At 54.9% G+C, this 26,744-nt stretch overlaps 1 protein-coding gene across 1 annotated transcript in view; it reads left to right on the plus strand.

Moving 5' to 3' along the window:
- Window positions 1–26,744, plus strand: part of LOC139252381 (collagen alpha-1(XI) chain-like) — a 185,891-nt gene that overhangs the window by 78,810 nt on the left and 80,337 nt on the right. Inside the window, exons 9-13 of the mRNA XM_070873364.1 lie at window positions 7,032–7,085; window positions 10,312–10,365; window positions 10,452–10,505; window positions 13,724–13,777; window positions 26,329–26,436. Coding sequence (XP_070729465.1) covers window positions 7,032–7,085; window positions 10,312–10,365; window positions 10,452–10,505; window positions 13,724–13,777; window positions 26,329–26,436 — 324 coding nt within the window. The remainder of the gene's footprint in view (window positions 1–7,031; window positions 7,086–10,311; window positions 10,366–10,451; window positions 10,506–13,723; window positions 13,778–26,328; window positions 26,437–26,744) is intronic.

The raw sequence follows: 26,744 nt of genomic DNA on the forward strand, positions 1-26,744 counted from the left end.
GACAGAGAGCGAGAGACAGAGAGCGAGAGACAGAGAGCGAGAGACAGAGAGCGAGAGACAGAGAGAGAGGCACAGAGAGCGAGAGACAGAGAGCGAGAGACAGAGAGTGAGAGTGAGAGACAGAGAGAGAGGCACAGAGAGCGAGAGAGAGAGACAGAGAGAGAGGCACAGAGAGCGAGAGACAGAGAGCGAGAGACAGAGAGCGAGAGACAGAGAGCGAGAGACAGAGAGCGAGAGACAGAGAGCGAGAGAGAGAGACAGAGAGAGAGGCACAGAGAGCGAGAGACAGAGAGCGAGAGACAGAGAGCGAGGCACAGAGAGAGAGGCACAGAGAGCGAGAGCGAGAGAGATAGAGCAAGAGAGAGAGAGCGAGAGAGAGAGAGCGAGAGACACAGAGCGAGAGACAGAGAGCGAGAGACAGAGAGCGAGCGAAAGACAGAGAGAGAGGCACAGAGAGCGAGAGAGAGAGAGCGAGAGAGAAAGCGAGAGACAGAGAGCGGGAGACAGAGAGCGAGAGACAGAGAGCGAGAGACAGAGAGCGAGAGACAGAGAGCGAGAGACAGAGAGCGAGAGACAGAGAGCGAGAGACAGAGAGCGAGAGACAGAGAGCGAGAGACAGAGAGCGAGAGTCAGAGAGCGAGAGACAGAGAGCGAGAGACAGAGAGCGAGAGACAGAGAGCGAGAGACAGAGAGCGAGAGACAGAGAGCGAGAGACAGAGAGCGAGAGACAGAGAGCGAGAGTCAGAGAGCGAGAGACAGAGAGCGAGAGACAGAGAGCGAGAGACAGAGAGCGAGAGACAGAGAGCGAGAGACAGAGAGCGAGAGACAGAGAGCGAGAGACAGAGAGAGAGAGAGAGACAGAGAGACAGAGAGCGAGAGAGAGAGACAGAGAGAGAGGCACAGAGAGCGAGAGAGAGAGACAGAGAGAGAGGCACAGAGAGCGAGAGACAGAGAGCGAGAGACAGAGAGCGAGAGACAGAGAGCGAGAGACAGAGAGAGAGGCACAGAGAGCGAGAGACAGAGAGCGAGAGACAGAGAGCGAGAGACAGAGAGCGAGAGACAGAGAGCGAGAGACAGAGAGAGGGGCACAGAGAGCGAGAGACAGAGAGCGAGAGACAGAGAGTGAGAGTGAGAGACAGAGAGAGAGGCACAGAGAGCGAGAGAGAGAGACAGAGAGAGAGGCACAGAGAGCGAGAGACAGAGAGCGAGAGACAGAGAGAGAGACAGAGAGCGAGAGACAGAGAGCGAGAGACAGAGAGAGAGGCACAGAGAGCGAGAGACAGAGAGCGAGAGACAGAGAGCGAGAGACAGAGAGCGAGAGACAGAGAGCGAGAGACAGAGAGCGAGAGAGAGAGACAGAGAGAGAGGCACAGAGAGCGAGAGACAGAGAGCGAGAGACAGAGAGCGAGGCACAGAGAGAGAGGCACAGAGAGCGAGAGACAGAGAGCGAGAGAGAGAGACAGAGAGCGAGGCACAGAGAGCGAGAGACAGAGAGCGAGAGACAGAGAGCGAGAGACAGAGAGCGAGAGACAGAGAGCGAGAGAGAGAGACAGAGAGAGAGGCACAGAGAGCGAGAGACAGAGAGAGAGAGACAGAGAGAGAGGCACAGAGAGCGAGAGAGAGAGAGAGCGAGAGAGAGAGAGCGAGATACAGAGAGAGAGGCACAGAGAGCGAGAGAGAGAGAGCGAGAGAGAGAGCGAGAGAGAGAGAGCGAGAGACAGAGAGCGAGAGACAGAGAGCGAGGCACAGAGAGCGAGAGACAGAGAGCGAGAGACAGAGAGCGAGAGAGAGAGACAGAGAGACAGAGAGAGAGGCACAGAGAGCGAGAGAGAGAGAGCGAGAGAGAGAGACAGAGAGACAGAGAGAGAGGCACAGAGAGCGAGAGAGAGAGAGCGAGAGAGAGAGACAGAGAGACAGAGAGAGAGGCACAGAGAGCGAGAGACAGAGAGCGAGAGAGAGAGAGCGAGAGAGAGAGAGCGAGAGACAGAGAGAGAGAGGCACAGAGAGCGAGAGACAGAGAGCGAGAGACAGAGTGCGAGAGACAGAGAGCGAGAGAGAGAGCGAGAGAGAGAGAGCGAGAGAGAGAGAGAGAGAGACAGAGAGCGAGAGACAGAGAGCGAGAGACAGAGAGCGAGAGACAGAGAGCGAGAGACAGAGAGCGAGAGACAGAGAGCGAGAGTCAGAGAGCGAGAGACAGAGAGCGAGAGACAGAGAGCGAGACACAGAGAGAGAGAGACAGAGAGCGAGAGACAGAGAGCGAGAGACAGAGAGCGAGAGACAGAGAGAGAGGCACAGAGAGAGAGGCACAGAGAGAGAGAGACAGAGAGCGAGAGACAGAGAGCGAGAGACAGAGAGCGAGAGACAGAGAGCGAGAGACAGAGAGCGAGACACAGAGAGCGAGACACAGAGAGCGAGAGACAGAGAGCGAGAGACAGAGAGCGAGAGACAGAGAGCGAGAGACAGAGAGAGAGAGACAGAGAGAGAGGCACAGAGAGCGAGAGAGAGAGAGAGAGAGCGAGAGAGAGAGAGCGAGAGACAGAGAGCAAGAGACAGAGAGAGAGGCACAGAGAGCGAGAGAGAGAGAGCGAGAGAGAGAGAGCGAGGCACAGAGAGCGAGAGACAGAGAGCGAGAGAGGGAGAGCGTGACACAGAGAGCGAGAGAGGGAGAGCGTGACATAGAGAGCGAGAGAGGGAGAGCGAGACACAGAGAGCGAGAGACAGAGAGAGGCACAGAGAGAGAGAGAGGCACAGAGAGCGAGAGAGAGACAGAGAGCGCGAGACAGAGAGACAGAGAGAGAGAGGCACAGAGAGCGAGACAGAGAGACAGAGAGAGAGAGACAGAGAGAGAGAGAGAGAGAGAATGAGTCAGAGAGAGAGAGAGAGGGAGAGAGAGACAAAGAGAGAAAGAGAGAGACAGAGAGAAAGGGAAGGAGAAAGGATAACCTGGTAATTGGCAAAAGAATTTTTGGTGTGCAATAAATGCCTTGCCATCATCCTGTGAATGAATTTTAAAAAGAAGCCAGAGGGGGAGATGGGGAGAATGTGTTTACGCAGCGAGTTGTTGTGATCGGGAACGCGCTGCCTGAAAGGGCGGTGGGAGCAGATTCAATAGTGACTTTCAAACCGGGAATTGGGTAAATACTGGAAGGGGAGATGTTATGTATGTAAACATTGTAACTGTGTAAGACTTGCCACCAGAGGGCGCAACTGTTGGAGGCACTCTGGAGCTGTATTAAAGAGACTAAGGTCACATCAGTTTTAGCTCACAGTACTCAGTCTCGTGGAGTGATTCCATACTTAACAGGAGAAATGTGCCGGGCTGTGGGGAAAGAGCGGGGAGTGGGACTGATGGGATCGCTCTGTCACAGAGCCGGCACAGGCTCGATGGGCCCAATGGCCTCCAGTGCTGGGAGATTCTGGGATTGTAAGATAGAGCGGTGAGTGAGAGAGATGAGCCGCAGAGATTGCTAGATACGTACAATGTGATTTTGAGACTTCTGCGTCTGTCAGGCGTAGTGACCCGTGTGGAAAGTGCGAGCCGATGATTGGTAGATAAAGTCCATCACTCAGTCACCTTATTACGATGAAGGGGAAAGATTTGCCGGGCTGTGGGGAAAGAGCGGGGAGTGGGACTGATGGGATCGCTCTGTCACAGAGCCGGCACAGGCTCGATGGGCCCAGTGGCCTCCTGTCCGATTCTATAATAGTGTTCGTGCATTGCAAGCAAAGTGCTGACAACCCTGTGGTTGATCAATAGATTCACTCGTATTGATATTTGATTTGTTTTTCCTGCCATTTTAATAAATTGAAAAGCATTTGGTAATAAGATTGGAGATGATGTTTGGGGCGAGGAACCATCTGTAATTTACTGGGTCAGTAACCAAGGTTAATTACAGCTTCTCTTTGACAATGAAACTAAAAGGAGATTGGGCTCAAAATCCTTTCTCCGGTGGGGAGATGCTGTGACAAATCAAACTGCAATCAGTGTATCTTGGTGCTTTCAACAATTTGCACTAATATGTCTGACTTCATTACTATGCACGGATATAATCAGGAAGCGGCCAGAAGGCACATCTGCTCTTCCTGCAACAATCCCCAGCAGTCACCCAAAGTAACACTATTCATGGCTCTCGATGGGCCAGCATCCAAGCCCATCTTATAACCGCCATGCCCATTTCATCGCTGTGATTCCTTGTGTGGCGACAGACAATTCATCTTATTAATAAACCCCTGGTTAGGCCCATGCTAGTGTATTGTGGCCAATTCTGGGCCCCGCACTATAGGAAGGCTGTGAAGGCCCTGGAGAGGGTGCAGAGGGGATATTGAGCAGAATGGTTCCAGGGCTGAGGGCCTTCAGTGACGGGGAGAGACTGGAGAAGCTGGGGTTCTCTCAGAGCAGAGAGGGTTAAGAGGAGATTTAATTGAGATGTTCAAAATCATGTGGGTTTTGAAGTAAATAAGGAGACACTGTTCCCCGGGGTAGGAGGGCCGGTAACCAGAGGGACACAGATTGACGATAATCGGCGATGGAACCAGAGGGGGAGATGGGGAGAATGTGTTTACGCAGCGAGTTTTAATAGAGCACGCAATTTGTTATGCTCCAACAATCTGTTAACGCTGTATGACCCATGTAAGAAACTTGTGTTAACGTGCGATGCGTCGTCCTATGGTGTCGGGTGTGTGTTGCAGCATGTCAATGCCAAGGGTCAGTTACAGCCGGTAGCTTATGCCTCCAGGAGTCTGTCCCAGGCAGAAAGGGGCTACGGGATAGTAGAAAAGGAGGCGCTCGCATGTGTATATGCGGTAAAGAAAATGCACCAGTACCTATTTGGCAGGAAATTTGAACTGGAGACAGATCACAAACCCCTAACGTCCCTTTTGGCCATAAATGCAAACACATCGGCCCGCATACGGAGATGGGCACTCACGTTAGCTGCCTATGACTACACAATTCGGCACAGACCGGGCACCGAAAACTGCGCCAATGCACTCAGCAGGCTCCCACTAGCCACCACTGAGGGGGCAACTGAGCATGCTGCTGAGATGGTCATGGCTGTTGAAGCTTTCGGAAGCGAAGGCTCACCCGTGACAGCCCGTCAGATTAAAGTCTGGACAAATAGAGACCCGCTATTGTCTCTAGTCAAGAAATGTGTCCTGAATGGGGACTGGGTAGCCACGTACAGGGCATGCCCTGAGGAATTTAAACCATTTCACAGGCGCAGGGATGAACTCTCGATTCAGGCCAATTGCCTACTGTGGGAAAACCGCGTAGTCATGCCCCAGATGGGCAGAAAGGTGTTCATCAGAGAACTCCACAATGAGCACCCGGGCATTGTCATGATGAAGGCAATTGCCAGGTCACACGTTTGGTGGCCAGGGATAGACGCAGATCTGGAACTTTGTGTTCGCAGGTGCAACACGTGTGCCCAGCTGGGCAATGCACCCAGGGAAGCCCCCCTTAGCCCCTGGCCATGGCCCACCAAGCCTTGGTCACGCATCCATGTGGACTATGCAGGTCCTTTCATGGGGAAAATGTTTTTGGTTGTAGTAGACGCCTACTCCAAATGGATCGAGTGTGACATTTTAAATTCAAGCACATCCTCTGCCACGGTAGAAAGTCTACGGGCAATGTTCGCTGCCCACAGTCTACCGGACGTCTTGGTCAGCGACAATGGCCCGTGCTTCACAAGCACTGAATTCCAGGACTTCATGGCAGGCAATGGAATTAACCATGTCAGAACGGCACCGTTCAAGCCGGCCTCAAACGGCCAGGCAGAACGAGCAGTGCAGATAATCAAACAGGGGATGCTCAGAATCCAAGGGGGTTCCCTACAAAGCCGCTTATCACGCCTCCTGTTGGCCTATAGATCCCGACCACACTCGCTCACAGGGGTTCCACCCGCAGAGCTACTAATGAAAAGGACGCTCAAAACCCGATTATCCCTTATACACCCCACCATGAAAGAAATTGTCGAGAGCAGGCGCCAGTCACAATATCACTACCATGACAGGAATGCGAGGGCGCGAGGTATTGATGTAAATGATCCTGTTTTTGTCCTCAACTACGCTGCAGGGCCCAAATGGCTTGCAGGCACTGTGATTGCCAAAGAGGGAAATAGGATTTTGGTAGTTAAACTTACCAATGGACAAATCTGCCGCAAACATGTGGATCAAACTAAAAGGAGGTTCAGCAACCCCATAGAAGAAGCAGAGGAAGAACACAATATAGAGTTCACTCCACCACAGGTGACCGAACACCGGAACCAAAGGGAGGAGAGCCCAGTCACTGTGGGCAGTCCGGACAGGCCTGAGGCACCGCAAACAGCAGACACTCAGGCCAGCGCCCAACAACCGGAGCCCCAACTCAGGCGCTCTACAAGGGAGCGTAAACCACCAGAGAGACTCAACCTGTGATCTCAATAAGATTTTGGGGGGGGAGGTGATGTCATGTATTCAACCAGCATTGTAACCCATGTATAAACTGACCTAAGTTGTACACCGTGAGAACACTGACCACTAGGTGGGAGACACTCCTAACCTGGACCTTCAGGTATAAAAGGGGAAGCTCCACCCACCTTCATCACTTGAGTGCTAAGGAATAAAGGACAGGTCACAGACTGACCTTCTCTCAAGCATGAGCCTCGTGTGCATTTATACTGTGTAGTAAGGACGTATCAATCAGGAACGCGCTGCCTGAAAGGGCGGTGGGAGCAGATTCAATAGTAACTTTCAAACGGGGAATTGGATAAATACTGGAAGGGGAAAGATTTGCCGGGCTGTGGGGAAAGAGCGGGGAGTGAGACTGATAGGATCGCTCTGTCACAGAGCCGGCACAGGCTCGATGGGCCCAATGGCCTCCTGTGCTGGGAGATTCTGAGATTAATTATGGGTTTATTTTGTACACGAGGGTTTATTGCATTCTGTTCTGCTGTCTCTCGAAATCATCGTGTTTCAGATTGTGTGATTACTAATGCGACAATTAATAACTCTGTTTTCTCTCTATTTTTCCCCTTTTTCCCAACTGCTTCTAGGGCCTCCCAGGACCCCCAGGTGAGAAGGGAGAGACCGGCGATGTTGGTGCCATGGTAAGTCAGCTTTCCGCACTGAAACTACAAGCTTTCAGGCAACCTACATCAAACTTCTGCCCCTCTCGGTGCTCGATAAAGTAAACTCCAGCTCCCATTAACATCATGCCCCATCCCGGGGTCACAGAGTGACCAAACTGCTCTTGGCCAATCGGATCACATCCCGGGGTCACAGAGCGACTGAACTCTGCTCTTGGCCAATCAGATCACATCTCGGGGTCACAGAGTGACAGAACTCTGCTCTCGGCCAATCGGATCACAGCCTGGGGTCACAAAGTGACCGAACTCTGCTCTCAGCCAATCGGATCACATCCCGGGGTCACAAAGTGACCGAACTCCACTCTCAGCCAATCGGATCACATCCCGGGGTCACAGAGCGACTGAACTCTGCTCTTGGCCAATCAGATCACATTTCGGGGTCACAGAGTGACAGAACTCTGCTCTCGGCCAATCGGACCACAGCCTGGGGTCACAAAGTGACCGAACTCTGCTCTCAGCCAATCGGATCACATCCCGGGGTCACAAAGTGACCGAACTCCACTCTCAGCCAATCGGGTCACATCCCGGGGTCAATGCGTTTTGAACTTTGATCTCGGCCAATCGGATCAATGGAAGCCGGGTCATCAGTGGCGATGAGTTTCTGGCTTAAATGAACTTGATGTTTTTCTCATTAATGGAATCGATCGGGAAAAATATCGGAGAAATTCCAGAAACTGTCAGCATTGTGGCTTGTAGATGAAATCCTCCTGCTGTCACTGAGGATCCTCCAGTATGGAGGAAGTGCATCCGGGAGGGCGCTGAGCACCTCGAGTCTCGTCGCCGAGAGCATGCAGAAACCAAGCGCAGGCAGCGGAAGGAGCGTGCGGCAAACCAGTCCCACCCTCCCCTTCCCTCAACCACTGTCTGTCCCACCTGTGACAGGGACTGTGGCTCTCATATTGGACTGTTTAGCCACCTGAGGACTCACTTCAGGAGTGGAAGCAAGTCTTCCTCGATTCCGAGGGACTGCCTATGATGATGATGATGAGTATCCCAGCATTCCCCTGGGGTCACCGATTGGCTTGTCCTCCAGCATCCCAGCATTCCCCTAGCGTCACTGATTGGCTTGTCCTCCAGTATCCCAGCATTCCCCTGGGGTCACCGATTGGCTTGTCCTCCAGTATCCCAGCATTCCCCTGCGGTCACCGATTGGCTTGTCCTCCAGTATCCCAGCATTCCCCTGGCGTCACTGATTGGCTTGTCCTCCAATATCCAGTACACAAAAAAGGAAGAGAGTGGCTAAAGTAAATGTTGGTCCCTGGAGGATGAGATTGGGGAATTAATAATGGGGAACAGGGAAATGCCAGAGACGTTGAACAAATATTTTGTATCGGTCTTCACGGTAGAAGAAGCTAAAAACATCCCAATAGTGGATAATCAAGGGGCGATAGGGAGGGAGGAACTTAATACAATCATTATCACGAAAGAAGTAGTACTCAGTAAAATAATGGGACTAAAGGTGGACAAGTCCCCTGGACCTGATGGTTACATCCTAGGGTCTTAAAAGAAGTGACTGCAGAGATAGTGGATGTATTGGTTGTAATCTACCAAAATTCCCTGGATTCTGGGGAGGTCCCAGCAGATTGGAAAACTGCAAATGTAACGCCCCTATATAAAAAAGGAGGCAGACAGAAAGCAGGAAACTATAGACCAGTTAGTCTAACATCTGTGGTTGGGAAAATGCTGGAGTCCATTATTAAGGAAGCAGTAGCAGGACATTTGGAAAAGCATAATTCAATCAAGCAGAGTCAGCATGGTTTTATGAAAGGGAAAATCATGTTTGATAAATTTGCTGGAGTTCTTTGAGGATGTAACGAACAGGATGGATAAGGGGAATCAGTGGATGTGGTGTATTTAGATTTCCAGAAGGCATTCGATAAGGTACCACATAAAAGGTTACTGCACAAGATAAAAACTCACGGGGTGGGGGTAATATATTAGCATGGATAGAGGATTGGCTAACAAACAGAAAACAGAGAGTCGGGATAAATGTGCCATTTTCCGGTTGGCAATCAGTAACTAGTGGAGTGCCACAGGGATCAGTGCTGGGACCTCAACTATTTACAATCTATATTAATGACTTGGATGAAGGGACCGAGTGTAATGTAGCCAAGTTTGCTGATGATACAAAGATGGGTGGGAAAGAAAATTGTGAGGAGGACACAAAAAATCTACAAAGGGATATAGACAGACTAAGTGAGTGGGCAAACATTTGGCAGATGGAATATAATAATGTGAGGTTATTCACTTTGGCAGAAGAAAATATAAAAGCAAATTATAATTTAAATGGAGAAAAATTGCAAAGTGCTGCAGTACAGCGGGACCTGGGGGTCCTTGTGCATCAAACACAAAAGTTAGTATGCAGGTACAGCAAGTGATCAGGAAGGCAAATGGAATATTGGCCTTTATTGCAAGGGGGATGGAGTATAAAAGCAGAGAAGTCCTGCTACAACTGTACAGGGTATTGGTGAGGCCACACCTGGAGTACTGTGTACAGTTTTGGTCAAAAATTTAAGGAAAGATATACTTGCATTGAAGGCTGTTCAGAGAAGGTTCACTCGGTTGATTCCGGAGATGAGGGGGTTGACTTATGAGGAAAGGTTGAGTAGGTTGGGCCTATATACATTGGAGTTCAGAAGAATGAGAGGTGATCTTATCGAAACGTATAAGATAATGAGGGGGCTCAACAAGGTGGATGCAGAGAAGATATTTCCACTCATAGGGGAAACTAAAACTAGGGGACATAGTCTCAGAATAAGGGGCCGCCCATTTAAAACTGAGATGAGGAGGAATTTCTTCTCTCAGAGGGTTGTAAATCTGTGGAATTCTCTGCCCCAGGGAGCTGTGGAGGCTGGGACATTGAATATATTTAAGGTGGAGATAGACAGATTTTTGAGCGATAAGGGAGTGAAGGGTATCGGGAAGTGGAGCTGAGTCCATGATCGGATCAGCCATGATCTTATTGAATGGCGGAGCAGGCTCGAGGGGCCAAATGGCCGACTCCTGCTCCTATTTCTTATGTTTTTATCGCAGCATTTCCCATTAGGCGCCCCATGTATGAGTAATGTTGGTAGTTCAGTGACACGGTAACTACACAAACTCTTTATTCAATGCCGGTCTCTGGTAATTAGTTACTGCGATCACAGAATCTGGGTAATAATGCCTTCAACGATCTTCTTCCACCCAGGGACCTCCAGGACCCCCAGGCCCACGAGGACCCCAGGGCCCCAGCGGAGCTGATGTAAGTACAAACCAAACAAAGCTTTCAAGCGCTGTGTGTGATAAACCTTCCCGGGTAACTCTCCACATTGTGTGTGTGTTTTGCAGGGGGCTCAAGGTCCGTCGGGTGCGATCGGCTCACCTGGTGGTGTCGGTGAGAAGGTGAGATACTCTCCCAGTCCTCCTTTCGGTCTTTGCGTTCGCTGCAGCTCAATGTCTTGTAGTCCACGACTAAAATAATGTTACACCCCCGACCACACTCACCATCGCAGATCCTCTCCCCAAACAGAGAGGGGTACGTGTTCACAAATCATTGAAAGTAGCCACACAGGTTAATAGGGCCATAAAAAGCAAACAGGATTCATTTCTAGAGAGATAGAATTGAAAAGCCGAGATATGATGTTAAACATGTATAGAATCTTGGTTAGACCACACTGGGAGCACTGTGCGCAGTTCTGCTCTCATAGACCTGGGTTAGACCACACTTGGAGCACTGTGCACAGTTCTGGTCTCCATATACCTGGGTTAGACCACACTGGGAGCACCGTGTACAGTTCTGGTCTCCATATACCTGGGTTAGATCACACTTGGAGCACTGTGCACAGTTCTGGTCTCCATATACCTGGGTTAGACCACACTTGGAGCACTGTGCACAGTTCTGGTCTCCATATACCTGGGTTAGACAACACTGGGAGCAGTGTACACAGTTCTGGTCTCCATATACCTGGGTTAGATCACACTTGGAGCACCGTGTACAGTTCTGGTCTCCATATACCTGGGTTAGATCACACTGGGAGCACTGTGCACAGTTCTGGTCACCATATACCTGGGTTAGACCACATTGGGAGCACTGTGTACAGTTCTGGTCTCCATATACCTGGGTTAGATCACACTGGGAGCACTGTACACAGTTCTGGTCTCCATATACCTGGGTTAGATCACACTTGGAGCACCGTGTACAGTTCTGGTCTCCATATACCTGGGTTAGACCACACTGGGAGCACCGTGCACAGTTCTGGTCACCATATTACCTGGGGCTCTTCCCTCGAGAATAAAGAAGGCTGAGGGGGAACCTGATCGAGGGCTTTAAGATTATGAAAGAGTAGACCTGGAGAAGATGTTTCCACTTGTTGGGGGACCGGAACACATGGTACACCAGTAGACAGAGTTAACTAGCTGCACCGTTTCCCAGTTGTGCTCCCACCAATCCCAGACTTGTCTCGATGTGTTTGAGCTCACTTCGCCGCAGTGTAATTATATTCAGACCAATCAGTGATGGACAGAGAGGGTTGGAAGGCAAGGAGTCAGATCGACATCACTCCTTCCAACATAGACGGGTCACCACCATCATTCCTGCGAGCAATCCGGATCGGGATCGCAATTGTTTGAGGATGGAGTGAATCGTGGAGTGAATTTACCCTCTCAGTATCCGCAGATTCACAAAGCTTTACAATAACAATTATTATTAACAATAATTAAGCATCACTGTGGGCAAACCCTTGTGAGCTTTAGCCGGTGAATCCAAACAGATTACCGTTTCGAGCTCAGTCAACGAGCTGAAGAAACCGGAATCAAGTCCCAAAGTAAGTGTCCCAGTGCCCACAGTCTTCTCGCCCACACCCCTCCTACCCGACAACCCCCCAGCTTCTGCAGCACCTGACACAGCTGTAAGGTCCATGCCATTGGAGCCATGCCGTGTGGGGGGTGTCGCGAGCTCGGGGGGAACAGGGGAATTTGGGCCTCTGGGTCCCAAAGCTCTCCCCCACTGGGGGCTTCCTCACCTCGTGTCTGGGTCTCTGGGAGTCTCATTGACGGAGATCGATCGCTGTGATTGGTCAACATTATCAGTGTGTGTTGGAGAATCACTGGAGACGGGTAATTCCCCCTTCCTTCAACAGGTGCTTCCAAATGCAGGATCGTGGGATTAACACTGGAAATGCTTTTTGCCCGTACTAAGATTATCTTTTTAATTTTGTTTTTTAAATTATTCCAACGCTCTCCTGACTGGTCTCTCGCCTTCCACCCTCCGGAAACTGGATCACATTCAGATCCCGTGTCCTAACTCACACCCAGTCCCACTGACCCATCACCCCCTGTGCTCACTGACCGTGTCCTAACTCACACCCAGTCCCATTCCCCCATCACCCCCTGTGCTCACTGACCGTGTCCTAACTCACACCCAGTCCCATTCCCCCATCACCCTCTGTGCTCACTGACCGTGTCCTAACTCACACCCAGTCCCACTGACCCATCACCCCCTGTGCTCACTGACCATGTCCTAACTCACACCCAGTCCCATTGACCCATCACCCCCTGTGCTCACTGACCATGTCCTAACTCACACCCAGTCCCATTGACCCATCACCCCCTGTGCTCTCTGACCGTGTCCTAACTCACACCCAGTCCCATTGACCCATCACCCCCTGTGCTCAGTGACCGTGTCCTAACTCACACCCAGTCCCATTGACCCATCACCCCCTGTGCTCACTGACCGTGTCCTAACTCACACCCAGCTCCATTGACCCATCACTCCCTGTGCTTACTGACCGTGTCCTAACTCACACCCAGTCCCATTGACCCATCACCCCCTGTGCTCACTGACCGTGTCCTAACTCACACCCAGTCCCATTGACCCATCACCCCCTATGCTCACTGACCGTGTCCTAACTCACACCCAGTCCCATTGACCCATCACCCCCTGTGCTCACTGACCGTGTCCTAACTCACACCCAGTCCCATTGACCCATCACCCCCTGTGCTCACTGACCGTGTCCTAACTCACACCCAGTCCCATTGACCCATCACCCCCTGTGCTCACTGACCATGTCCTAACTCACACCCAGTCCCATTGACCCATCACCCCCTGTGCTCACTGACCGTGTCCTAACTCACACCCAGTCCCATTGACCCATCACCCCCTGTGCTCAGTGACCTACATTGGCTCCCGCTCTGGCATCGCCTCGATTTAAAAATTCTCATCCTTGTTTTCAAATCCGTCTATGGCCTCGCCCCTCTCTATCTCTGTAACCTCCTCCAGCCCCACAACCCCCCGAGATCTCTACGCTCCTCCAATTCTGGCCATTTGAGCATCGCCCGATTTCCATCGCTCCCCTATCGCTGGTCGTGCCTTCAGCCGCCTGGGCCCCAGGATCTGGAACTCCTCCCTAAACCTCTCCCCCTCTCTATCTCTCTCTCTCTCCTTTAAGACGCTCCTTAAAACCTACCTCTTTGATTAAGCCTGTGCTAACATCTCTTTGTGTGTCTTGGTGTCAGACTCTCTGATTTACGCTCCTGTGAAGTGCTTTCGGAGGTTTTACTCGATACAGGCGCTATGTGAATGCCAAGTGTTGTTGCTGATTGATGTTGTTTTGTGTTGCCAGGGTGAGACGGGTGAAGCTGGTGATCCTGGTCCTCCAGGGGAGAGGGGCCGTTCGGTGAGTTACTGCACAACTAAACCTCACTGGGAAATAATCATTGACGCATCGAGTGTTCCTGTGTGGAATGTACTTCACTTTCACACTGGCCGCTGCCTGCTCACAGAAATGTAGACTACAATTAATCAGGAAGCTGTCAGTCCGACTGACCCAGAGAGGTTTGACATCATTCTCCCGCTCCAGCACCAAAGGCTCATTGCCGTTCCTTCCCTGTTGAATTTTCTGGATGTTTTTGATGATTAGAGAATGGAATACCCTGGCCTTCACCAGAATATCACTTGCACACAAACTCTCTGTCCCCGTGTCTCAGCTAAGCATCTGTACAATTTGAGTGCAGCTCAGCCCTGACGTCGAAAGCCCATGGGATTGGAGGGCAGTGGCAGTGAGGATATAATACTGTCAGAGTCAGAAAGCAGAGAGGAGCGTGAACAGATCTTTGTCAGACAGGAGGGAAGGTTACAGTGATGACCCCAGGGCTCAGTGCTGGGACCACTGCTCGTGTTGATATATATCAATGACCTGGACTTGGGTGGACAGTGCATCATTTTAAAGTCTTCAGATGACACGAAACTCAGAAATGTCGTTAACATTGAGGAAGACACGTGATAGCTGAAGTTTAACGCAGAGATGTGCGACGTGATTCATTTTGGTAGGAAGACTGAGGAGAGACAATATAAATTAAGGGTACAGTGCTAAAGGGGGTTCATGAACAGTGAGACCCGGGGGTATGTGTAAACAAATCACTGAAGGTGGCAGGGCAGGTTGAGAAAGCGGTTAAAAAAGCTTACGGGATCCTGGGCTTCATAAATAGAGGCATAGAGTACAAAAGCAAGGAGATTATGCTAAACCTTTATAAAACACTGGTTAGGTCCCTGCTGGAGTATTGTGTCCAATTCTGGGCCCTGCACTTTAGGAAGGATGTGAAGGCCTTAGAGAGAGTGCGGAGGTGATTTAATACAATGGTTCCAGGCATGAAGGAAAAATGTACAGGTCTGTGGGGAGCGAGCAGGGGGGAGTGTATAATTGGATCGCGCTGTCACAGACGCAGTGGGCCCAATGGCCTCCTGTGCTGTGAGATTCTGTGATGAACAGAGAAAGGAAGAGTTATAACCCAGTCTGACCTCAGAAGATCACTTACACACAAACTGTCGGTCCCACTTTGTCAGCTCAATCTTCTGAACGATTCGAGTGCTGTTACCTTACTGCATTAAGATGCATAGCTCACAATGCACAATGGAAGCAGGGTTGCCAGGAGCAGGGTCTTAGCCAAGAGCCAGAGGCAATCGGACCAGGAACTGGATAGTTGTTTCCACTGCCAGAAGCTGTGAGTTGCTCACTCCGATTAGTGGGGGGAGAGCCAGAATAATACAATGAGAACAAACGCTGAAACCTGTTGGAGATTGTTCCGGAAAGGGTTGGAAGATGTAAAGCAGCAAATTGCTGTGCGTCGATGATTATTATCTGCATTAGACAGTTCTCTGATCCATCTTTCAACGGAGGTTTTTTTTTAACCATCATCAAATCTCACGGTACAGGAGGAGGCCATTCGGCCCATCGTCCTATGCCAGCTCGGTGACAGAACGATCCGACCACTCACCATTCCAGGATCATTCTGGAATGCAGATAACCGCTGGCCACTCATCCTTACTGCTAACCATCTCCTTAAACCCCTCTCCCCTCCCTCCACCCTCACCTCCAACAGCAAGTGCGAGGAGCTCGTGGACTTCTTTGTCTCACAGATTGAGACCCTCCGACCCGCTGTCACTGCCAGCTCCCGACCTTCCCCAAGCCCATCGGACCAAACTCCCTCTGAGGCTCCCCCCTGCCCGAGCTCTGACCTCGCGTCTCTCTCCAGTTTCTCTCCGATCTCGCCTCATGACCTTTCCGAGCACATCCTGCCCATGAGACCCACTTCCTGCTCCCTTGACCCTATTCCCAGCAAACTGCTGGCCATCCAACTTCCTTTCCTGGCCCCCATGTTAGCCGACATTGTTAACGGTTCTCTCTCCTCAGGTACCGTGCCCCTCTCCCTCAAATCTGCCGTCATCACCCCTCTCCTCAAAATAGCAAGCCTCAACCCCTCCGTCCTTGCAAACTACCGCCCCATCTCCAGCCTCCCTTCCCTCGCCAAAGTCCCTGAACGTGTTGTGGCCTTCTAAATCCATGCCCATTTTCCCACAATTCCATGTTTGAATCCGTCCAATCTGGTTACCGACCCTGCCACAGTCCCGAAACAGCTCTCAACAAAATCAGAAATTATATCATTTGTGAGTGTGACAAACGCAAGCTATTCCTCCTCGTCCTCCTGGACCTGTCTGCAGCCTCTGACATGGTCGACCACTCCATCCTCCTCCAACACCTCTCCACCCTCGTCCAGCTGGGTGGGACTGCACTCGCCTGGTTCCATCCTCCTCCAACACCTCTCCACCCTCGTCCAGCTGGGTGGGACTGCACTCGCCTGGTTCCATCCTCCAACACCTCTCCACCCTCGTCCAGCTGGGTGGGACTGCACTCGCCTGGTTCCATCCTCCTCCAACACCTCTCCACCATGGTCCAGCTGGGTGGGACTGCACTCGCCTGGTTCCATCCTCCTCCAACACCTCTCCACCATGGTCCAGCTGGGTGGGACTGCACTCACCTGGTTCCATCCTCCAACACCTCTCCACCCTCGTCCAGCTGGGTGGGACTGCACTCGCCTGGTTCCATCCTCCAACACCTCTCCACCCTCGTCCAGCTGGGTGGGACTGCACTCGCCTGGTTCCATCCTCCTCCAACACCTCTCCACCATGGTCCAGCTGGGTGGGACTGCACTCGGCTGGTTCCATCCTCCAACACCTCTCCACCATGGTCCAGCTGGGTGGGACTGCACTCGCCTGGTTCCATCCTCCAACACCTCTCCACCATGGTCCAGCTGGGTGGGACTGCACTCGCCTGGTTCCATCCTCCAACACCTCTCCACCATGGTCCAGCTGGGTGGGACTGCACTCGCCTGGTTCCATCCTCCAACACCTCTCCACCATGGTCCAGCTGGGTGGGACTGCACTCGCCTGGTTCCTCCTCCAACACCTCTCCACCATGGTCCAGCTGGGTGGGACTGCACTCGCCTGGTTCCATTCTTATCCATCTCATCGTAGTCAGAGAATCCCCTGCAACAGCTTCTCTTCCCCCCCCCCCCCATCGTTACCTCTGGTGTCCCCCATGTACAGTAGACATCTCAAATCGCTGGAGAAATACCACCAAAGAAATACCACCAACGATGTCTCCGCAAGATCCTACAAATCCCCTGGGAGGACAGACGCACCAACATTGGCGTCCTCGACAAGGCCAACATCCCCAGCATTGAAGCACTGACCACACTTGATCAGCTCTGCTGGGTGGGCCACATTGTCCACATGCCCGACACAAGTGAGCCCAAGGTGGACAGAGGAAACGTTACAGGGACACCCTCAAAGCCTCCCTGATAAAGTGTAACATCCCCACTGACACCTGGGAGTCCCTGGCCAAAGACCGCCCTAAGTGGAGGAAGTGCATCGGGGAGGGAGCTGAGCACCTCGAGTCTCATCGCCGAGAACATGCAGAAACCAAGCGCAGGCAGCGGAAGGAGCGTGCGGCAAACCAGTCCCACCCTCCCCTTCCCTCAACCACTGTCTGTCCCACCTGTGACAGGGACTGTGGCTCTCGTATTGGACTGTTCAGCCACCTGAGAACTCACTGTTAGAGTGGAAGCAAGTCTTCCTCGATTCCGAGGGACTGCCTATGGTGATGATGGTGATCCTTGGCCCCCTCCTATTTCTCATTTACACGTTGCCCCTTGGCGACATCTTCCGTAAACACAACGTTAGTTTCCACATGTACGCTGCCGACACCCAGCTCTACCTCACCCTCCACTTCTCTCCACCCCTCCACGCTCTCTAAATTGTCAGACTGCTTGTCCCACATCCAGTTCTGGATGGGCAGAAATTTTCTCCAATTAAATATTGGGAAGACTGAAGCCATTGTTTTGGGTCCCCCCCACAAACTCCGTTCCCCAGCCACCGACTCCATCCCTCTCTCCACCATCACCGCCCTTTCAGGCAGCATCAACCTCGGGGTCATATCTGACCCTGAAATGAGCTGTCGACCACTTACCTGCAGCATAACTAAGACCGCCTATTTCCACCTCTGTACCATCGCCCGTCTCCGCCCCTGCCTCAGCTCATCCGCTGCTGAAACCCTCATCCATGCCTTTGTTACCTCGAGACCTGACTACTCCAACACACTCCTGGCTGGCCTCCCACATTCTACCCCAGGTAAACTAGAGGTGATTCAAAACTCGGCTGCCCCGTGTCCTAACTCACACTAAAGTCCCACTCATCCATCGCCCCTGTGCTCGCTGCCCCGTGTCCTAACTCGCACTAAAGTCCCACTCACCCATCGCCCCTGTGCTCGCTGCCCCGTGTCCTAACACGCACCCAGTTCCACTCAACCATCACCCCCTGTGCTCGCTGTCCCGTGTCCTAACTCGCATTAAAGTCCCACTCACCCATCACCCCCTGTGCTCACTGCCCCGTGTCCTAACTCGCACTAAAGTCCCACTCACCCATCACCCCCTGTGCTCACTGCCCCGTGTCCTAACTCGCACCCAGTCCCGCTCACCCATCGCCCCCTGTGCTCGCTGCCCCGTGTCCTAACTCGCACTAAAGTCCCACTCACCCATCACCCCCTGTGCTCGCTGCCCCGTGTCCTAACTCGCACCCAGTCCCGCTCACCCATCGCCCCTGTGCTCGCTGATCTACATTGGCTCCCGGTTAAGCAACGCTAAGATTTCAAAATTCTCATCCTTGTTTTCAAATCCCTCCCTGGCCTCGCCCCCTCCCTATCTCTGTAATCTCCTCCAGCCCCACAACCCCCCCAAGATGTCTGTGCTCCTCTAATTCTGTCCTCCTGACCATCACTGATTATAATCGCTCCACCATCGGTGGCCGTGCCTTCTGTTGCCTGGGCCCCAAGCTCTGGAACTCCCTCCCTAAACCTCTCCGCCTCTCTTTCCTCCTTCAAGACGCTCCTTAAAACGTCCCTCTTTAACCAAGCTTTTGGTCACCTGCCATAATTTCTTTTTATGTTGGCTCAGTGTCAAATTTTTGTTTTGTCTTAAAACACTCTGTGAAGCACCTTGGGACCTGTTACTACATTAAAGCTGCTATATAAATATAAGTTGTTATTGTCCCGCTCTTTCCCCACAGCCCGGCTAATCTTTCCCCTTCCAGTATTTACCCAATTCCCGGTTTGAAAGTTACTATTGAATCTGCTCCCACCGCCCTTTCAGGCAGCGCGTTCCCGATCACAACAACTCGCTGCGTAAACACATTCTCCCCATCTCCCCCTCTGGTTCCATCGCCGATTATCGTCAATCTGTGTCCCTCTGGTTACCGGCCCTCCTGCCCCGGGGAACAGGTTCTCCTGATTTACTTCAAAATCGCTCATGATTTTAAACACCTCGATTAAATCTCCCCTTAACCTTCTCCGCTCTGGGAACAATCCCAGCTTCTCCAGTCTCTCCACAACCTGAGAACAAATTAAAAAACTTCAAACTCACTCATAGAAGAAATACCCACATTTTCTTTGAAATTCCCTCCACCACCTCCAACACTCACTCCCTCCACCACCTCCAACACTCACTCCCTCCACCACCTCCAACACTCACTCCCTCCACCACCTCCAACACTCACTCCCTCCACCACCGGCGCCCCCTGGCTGCAGTGTGCACCATCTACAAGATGCACTGCAGCAACTCGCCAAGGCTTCTTCGGCAGCACCTCCCAAACCCGCGACCTCTACCCCCTAGAAGGACAAGGGCAGCAGGTGCATGGGAACACCACCACCTCCACGTTCCCCTCCCAGTCACACACCATCCCGACTGGGAAATATATCGGCCGTTCCTTCATCGTCGCTGGGTCACAATCCTGGAACTCCCTCCCTAACAGCACTGTGGGAGCACCTTCACCACACGGACTGCAGCGGTTCAAGAAGGCGGCTCACCACCACCTTCTCAAGGGGCAATTAGGGATGGGCAATAAATGCCGGCCTTGCCAGATACACCCACATCCCAGGAACGAATAAATGAAGGTTGATTAGTTTGCAAATGAATAAAACAAAACGATGAACTAATCAAACCCATTTTTATTATAGAAATTGTTTCTTCACCATACAATTATTGCACACATTTATTTGAATGGGAGTGTGTGTCAGACACAATTATCGAACATGTCTAAATTACAGAGACAATTCTTGTGTTATTTTATTTTGTGGAACATGAGTAACAATGGAAGCAAATGGCAGCAGGAACCAAACTGGCAGCAATTATCGTGGGGAGCTTTTGAGTCAGCCATACGTTGACAGTTTTATGTTGCAGCTGGACACAGCTCGGGTCAGACCCCGTGTGGACCCTGCGTCCAGTCCTGGGCCCCGCCCCTCGAGGAGCGGTGTGGAGGCCTTGGCAAGCGGCTGCCAGCGAGCAGCGTGGAGGCCCCGGGGAGAGACGTGGGGGCCTCGGGGAGCAGGACCTCGAGGAGCAGGACCTCGGGGAGCAGGGCCTCGGGGAGCAGGGCCTCGGGGAGCAGGACCTCGGGGAGCAGGGCCTCGGGGAGCAGGACCTCGGGGAGCAGGGCCTCGGGGAGCAGGGCCTCGGGGAGCAGGGCCTCGGGGAGCAGGGCCTCGGGGAGCAGTGTGGGGACCTCGGGGAGCAGGGCCTCGGAGAGTGGTATGGAGGCCTCGGGGAGCAGGGCCTTGGAGAGCAGTGTGGGGACCTCGGGGAGCAGTGTGGAGACCTCGGGGAGCAGTGTGGGGACCTCGGGGAGCAGTGTGGAGACCTCGGGGAGCAGTGTGGAGACCTCGGGGAGCAGTGTGGGGACCTCGGGGAGCAGGGCCTCGGGGAGCAGTGTGGTGACCTCGGGGAGCAGTGTGGGGACCTCGGGGAGCAGTGTGGGGACCTCGGGGAGCAGTGTGGAGACCTCGGGGAGCAGTGTGGGGACCTCGGGGAGCAGTGTGGGGACCTCGGGGAGCAGTGTGGGGACCTCGGGGAGCAGTGTGGGGACCTCGGGGAGCAAGGCCTCGGGGAGCAGTGTGGGGACCTCGGGGAGCAGGGCCTCGGGGAGCAGTGTGGGGACCTCGGGGAGCAGGGCCTCGGAGAGTGGTATGGAGGCCTTGGGGAACAGGGCCTTGGGTAGCAGTGTGGAGGCCTCGGGGAGCAGGGCCTTGGGGAGCAGTGTGGGGACCTCGGGGAGCAGGGCCTCGGGGAGCAGTGTGGGGACCTCGGGGAGCAGGGCCTCGGGGAGCAGTGTGGTGACCTCGGGGAGCAGTGTGGTGACCTCGGGGAGCAGTGTGGGGACCTCGGGGAGCAGTGTGGGGACCTCGGGGAGCAGTGTGGTGACCTCGGGGAGCAGTGTGGTGACCTCGGGGAGCAGTGTGGGGACCTCGGGGAGCAGTGTGGGGACCTCGGGGAGCAGGGCCTCGGAGAGTGGTATGGAGGCCTCGGGGAACAGGGCCTTGGGGAGCAGTGTGGGGACCTCGGGGAGCAGGGCCTCGGGGAGCAGTGTGGGGACCTCGGGGAGCAGGGCCTTGGGGAGCAGGGCCTCGGGGAGCAGTGTGGGGACCTCGGGGAGCAGTGTGGGGACCTCGGGGAGCAGGGCCTCGGGGAGCAGTGTGGGGACCTCGGGGAGCAGTGTGGGGACCTCGGGGAGCAGGGCCTCGGGGAGCAGTGTGGGGACCTCGGAGAGCAGGGCCTCGGGGAGCAGGGCCTTGGGGAGCAGTGTGGGGACCTTGGGGAGCAGGGCCTCGGGGAGCAGTGTGGGGACCTCGGGGAGCAGGGCCTCGGGGAGCAGTGTGGGGACCTCGGGGAGCAGTGTGGGGACCTCGGGGAGCAGGGCCTCGGGGAGCAGTGTGGGGACCTCGGGGAGCAGTGTGGGGACCTCGGGGAGCAGTGTGGGGACCTCGGAGAGCAGGGCCTCGGGGAGCAGGGTCTTGGGGAGCAGTGTGGGGACCTCGGGGAGCAGGGCCTCGGGGAGCAGTGTGGGGACCTCGGGGAGCAGGGCCTCAGGGAGCAGGGCCTTGGGGAGCAGGGCCTCGGGGAGCAGTGTGGGGACCTCGGGGAGCAGGGCCTCGGGGAGCAGGGCCTCGGGGAGCAGGGCCTCGGGGAGCAGTGTGGGGACCTCGGGGAGCAGGGCCCCGGGGAGCAGGGCCTCGGGGAGCAGTGTGGTGACCTCGGGGAGCAGTGTGGGGACCTCGGGGAGCAGGGCCTCGGGGAGCAGGGCCTCGGGGAGCAGTGTGGTGACCTCGGGGAGCAGTGTGGTGACCTCGGGGAGCAGTGTGGGGACCTCGGGGAGCAGGGCCTTGGGGAGCAGGGCCTCGGGGAGCAGGGCCCCGGGGAGCAGGGCCTCGGGGAGCAGTGTGGTGACCTCGGGGAGCAGGGCCTCGGGGAGCAGGGCCTCGGGGAGCAGGGCCTCGGAGAGTGGTATGGAGGCCTCGGGGAACAGGGCCTTGGGGAGCAGGGCCTCGGAGAGTGGTGTGGGGACCTCGGGGAGCAGGACCTCGGGGAGCAGTGTGGTGACCTCGGGGAGCAGGGCCTCGGGGAGCAGGGCCTCGGAGAGTGGTATGGAGGCCTCGGGGAGCAGGGCCTTGGGGAGCAGGGCCTTGGGGAGCAGTGTGGGGACCTCGGGGAGCAGGGCCTCGGGGAGCAGTGTGGGGACCTCGGGGAGCAGTGTGGGGACCTCGGGGAGCAGGGCCTCGGGGAGCAGTGTGGGGACCTCGGGGAGCAGTGTGGGGACCTCGGGGAGCAGGGCCTCGGGGAGCAGTGTGGGGACCTCGGAGAGCAGGGCCTCGGGGAGCAGGGTCTTGGGGAGCAGTGTGGGGACCTCGGGGAGCAGGGCCTCGGGGAGCAGTGTGGGGACCTCGGGGAGCAGTGTGGTGACCTCGGGGAGCAGTGTGGTGACCTCGGGGAGCAGTGTGGGGACCTCGGGGAGCAGTGTGGGGACCTCGGGGAGCAGTGTGGGGACCTCGGGGAGCAGTGTGGGGACCTCGGGGAGCAGTGTGGGGACCTCAGGGAGCAGTGTGGGGACCTCGGGGAGCAGGGCCTCGGAGAGTGGTATGGAGGCCTCGGGGAACAGGGCCTTGGGGAGCAGTGTGGGGACCTCGGGGAGCAGGGCCTCGGGGAGCAGTGTGGGGACCTCGGGGAGCAGGGCCTTGGGGAGCAGGGCCTCGGGGAGCAGTGTGGGGACCTCGGGGAGCAGTGTGGGGACCTCGGGGAGCAGGGCCTCGGGGAGCAGTGTGGGGACCTCGGGGAGCAGTGTGGGGACCTCGGGGAGCAGGGCCTCGGGGAGCAGTGTGGGGACCTCGGAGAGCAGGGCCTCGGGGAGCAGGGCCTTGGGGAGCAGTGTGGGGACCTCGGGGAGCAGGGCCTCGGGGAGCAGTGTGGGGACCTCGGGGAGCAGTGTGGGGACCTCGGGGAGCAGGGCCTCGGGGAGCAGTGTGGGGACCTCGGGGAGCAGTGTGGGGACCTCGGGGAGCAGGGCCTCGGGGAGCAGTGTGGGGACCTCGGAGAGCAGGGCCTCGGGGAGCAGGGTCTTGGGGAGCAGTGTGGGGACCTCGGGGAGCAGGGCCTCGGGGAGCAGTGTGGGGACCTCGGGGAGCAGGGCCTCAGGGAGCAGGGCCTTGGGGAGCAGGGCCTCGGGGAGCAGTGTGGGGACCTCGGGGAGCAGGGCCTCGGGGAGCAGGGCCTCGGGGAGCAGGGCCTCGGGGAGCAGTGTGGGGACCTCGGGGAGCAGGGCCCCGGGGAGCAGGGCCTCGGGGAGCAGTGTGGTGACCTCGGGGAGCAGTGTGGGGACCTCGGGGAGCAGGGCCTCGGGGAGCAGTGTGGTGACCTCGGGGAGCAGTGTGGTGACCTCGGGGAGCAGTGTGGGGACCTCGGGGAGCAGGGCCTCGGGGAGCAGGGCCTCGGGGAGCAGGGCCCCGGGGAGCAGGGCCTCGGGGAGCAGTGTGGTGACCTCGGGGAGCAGGGCCTCGGGGAGCAGGGCCTCGAGGAGCAGGGCCTCGGAGAGTGGTATGGAGGCCTCGGGGAACAGGGCCTTGGGGAGCAGGGCCTCGGAGAGTGGTGTGGGGACCTCGGGGAGCAGGACCTCGGGGAGCAGTGTGGTGACCTCGGGGAGCAGGGCCTCGGGGAGCAGGGCCTCGGAGAGTGGTATGGAGGCCTCGGGGAGCAGGGCCTTGGGGAGCAGTGTGGGGACCTCGGGGAGCAGGGCCTCGGGGAGCAGGGCCTCGGAGAGTGGTATGGAGGCCTCGGGGAGCAGGGCCTTGGGGAGCAGTGTGGGGACCTCGGGGAGCAGGGCCTCGGGGAGCAGGGCCTCGGAGAATGGTGTGGGGACCTCGGGGAGCAGGACCTCGGGGAGCAGTGTGGTGACCTCGGGGAGCAGGGCCTTGGGGAGCAGGGCCTCGGAGAGTGGTGTGGAGACCTCGGGGAGCAGGGCCTCGGGGAGCAGGGCCTCGGAGAGTGGTGTGGAGGCCTCGGGGAGCAGTGTGGGGACCTCAGGAAGCGGCGCGGAGGTGTACTACTTCAGGGAGCAGTATGAGCTGGTGCAGGAGGGCGACGGCAGTGAAGAGTGACGTCATCAAGGTCCGGGTCGGTGATTGGAGCGTGGGCAGGTACAGCAGGAGCGGCGAGGTCGGGGCGAAGGAGCGGCGAGAGTTCGGGGCCCAGGAGAGGCGTGAATTCCGGGCCCAGGAGAGGCGAGGGGCCCAGGGGCAGCACGGACCAGCCCACACTGCGATATGTGAGCGCACTGGGTCTGTGCAGCAGAGCAGGTCTCCAGTGGTCCTGGTTAACCCTTGCCACTGGACCAAGACCTCGCTCTGTCAAGCCCCGTGTGGTGGCTGGTGTACAACGGTCACCCCACGTTAAACAATCCACCCACAGGCATCTTCCACCCTTCAGGATGTACTTCGGGTCCTTCATTGAGACACCTGTGAACTCGTCCTTTATCGGTGTGGAAGCAAGTCATACTCACTTCGAGGGACTGCCTATGATGAAGATGATGATGACCGGGACATAAAGGGTTAAATCCCGAGGGCAGGCTGCACAGACTGGGCTTGTGTTCCCTCGAGTGCAGAACATTGAGGGTAGATAGAGAAACTATTCCCTCAGGTGGGGGAGTCCAGAACAAGGGGCAGGACCTTACAATGAGAGCCCGGCCGGTCAGGGTGATGTCAGGAAGCACTTCTTCACACAAAGGGTGATGGGAATCGGGAACTCTCTCCCCCAAGTCTGTGGATCCTGGGGGTCAATTGGAGCTTCCTATACTGAGATGGATCGAGTTTATTGGGTCGGGATATCGAGGGATATGGAGCCAAGGCAGGTAAATGGGTTTGAGATACACACCAGCGTCAATATGACCAATCTATATTAACGAGTTGGAAGAAGGGACTGAGTGTAATGTAGCCAAGTTTGCTGACGATACAAAGATGGGAGGAAAAGCAATGTGTGCAGAGGACACAAAAAATCTGCAAAAGGACATAGACAGGTTAAGTGAATGGGCAAAAATTTGACAGATGGAGTATAATGTTGGGAAGTGTGAGGTCATGCACTTTGACCGAAAAAATCAAAGAGCAAGTTATTATTTCAATGGAGAAAGATTGCAAAGTGCCGCAGTACAGCGGGACCTGGGGGTACTTGTGCATGAAACACAAAAGGTTAGTATGCAGGTACAGCAAGTGATCAGGAAGGCCAATGGTATCTTGGCCTTTATTGCAAAGGGATGGAGTATAAAAGCAGGGAAGTCTTGCTACAGTTATACAGGGTACTGGTGAGGCCACACCTGGAATACTGCGTGCAGTTTTGATTTCCATATTTACGAAAGGATATACTTGCTTTGGAGGCAGTTCAGAGAAGGTTCACTCGGTTGATTCCGGAGATGAGGGGGTTGACTTATGAGGAAAGGTTGAGTAGGTTGGGCCTCTACTTATTGGAATTCAGAAGAATGAGAGGTGATCTTATCGAAACGTATAAGATTATGAGGGGGCTTGACAAGGTGGATGCAGAGAGGATGTTTCCACTGAGGGGGGAGACTAGAACTAGAGGGCATGGTCTTAGAATAAGGGGCCGCCCATTTAAAACTGAGATGAGGAGAAATTTCTTCTCTCAGAGGGTTGTAAATCTGTGGAATTCACTGCCTCAGAGAGCTGTGGAGGCTGGGTCATTGAATAAATTTAAGACAGAAATAAACAGTTTCTTGAACAATAAGCGAATAAGGGGTTATGGGGAGCGGGCGGGGAAGTGGAGCTGAGTCCATGATCGGATCAGCCATGATCGTATTAAATGGCGGAGCAGGCTCGAGGGGCCGTATGGCCTACTCCTGCTCCTATTTCTTATGTTCTTAAGATCTAATTGAATGGGGGAATGGACTCGAGGGACTGAATGGTCTCCTGCTGTTCCTAATGTAACAGGCTCGAGGGGCTGAATGGTCTTCCCCAGTTCCTATGCCGATGTTGAATGTGCTCACGGTTTATTGCGTGTCTCTCTGTTGCAGGGCCCTAAAGGCGATTTTGGAGATAAGGGAGAAGCAGGACCTCCAGGGGCAGCAGGACCCGCTGGGCCCAAAGGGCCACCAGGGGACGATGGACCCAAAGGCAATCCGGTAGGTCAGAGTATTACATCACAGTTACCGGGGACCGGGGTGTGTCCAACTGCACAAACTCCCTCCCTCACTCACTATCTCACTCACTCCTTTACACACTCCCTCACTCACTCTCTTACTCACTCACTCACTCCCTCCCTCACTCACTATCTCACTCACTCCCTCACACACTATCTCACTCACTCCCTCACTCACTCCCTCACTCACTACCTCACTCACCACCTCACTCACTCCCTCCTTTACTATCTCACTCCTTCGCTCACTCACTCCCTCACTCACTCCGTTACTATCTCACTTCCTGACTCACT

Source organism: Pristiophorus japonicus, unplaced genomic scaffold, assembly GCF_044704955.1.
Source record: "Pristiophorus japonicus isolate sPriJap1 unplaced genomic scaffold, sPriJap1.hap1 HAP1_SCAFFOLD_462, whole genome shotgun sequence".
NCBI lineage: Eukaryota > Metazoa > Chordata > Chondrichthyes > Pristiophoridae > Pristiophorus > Pristiophorus japonicus.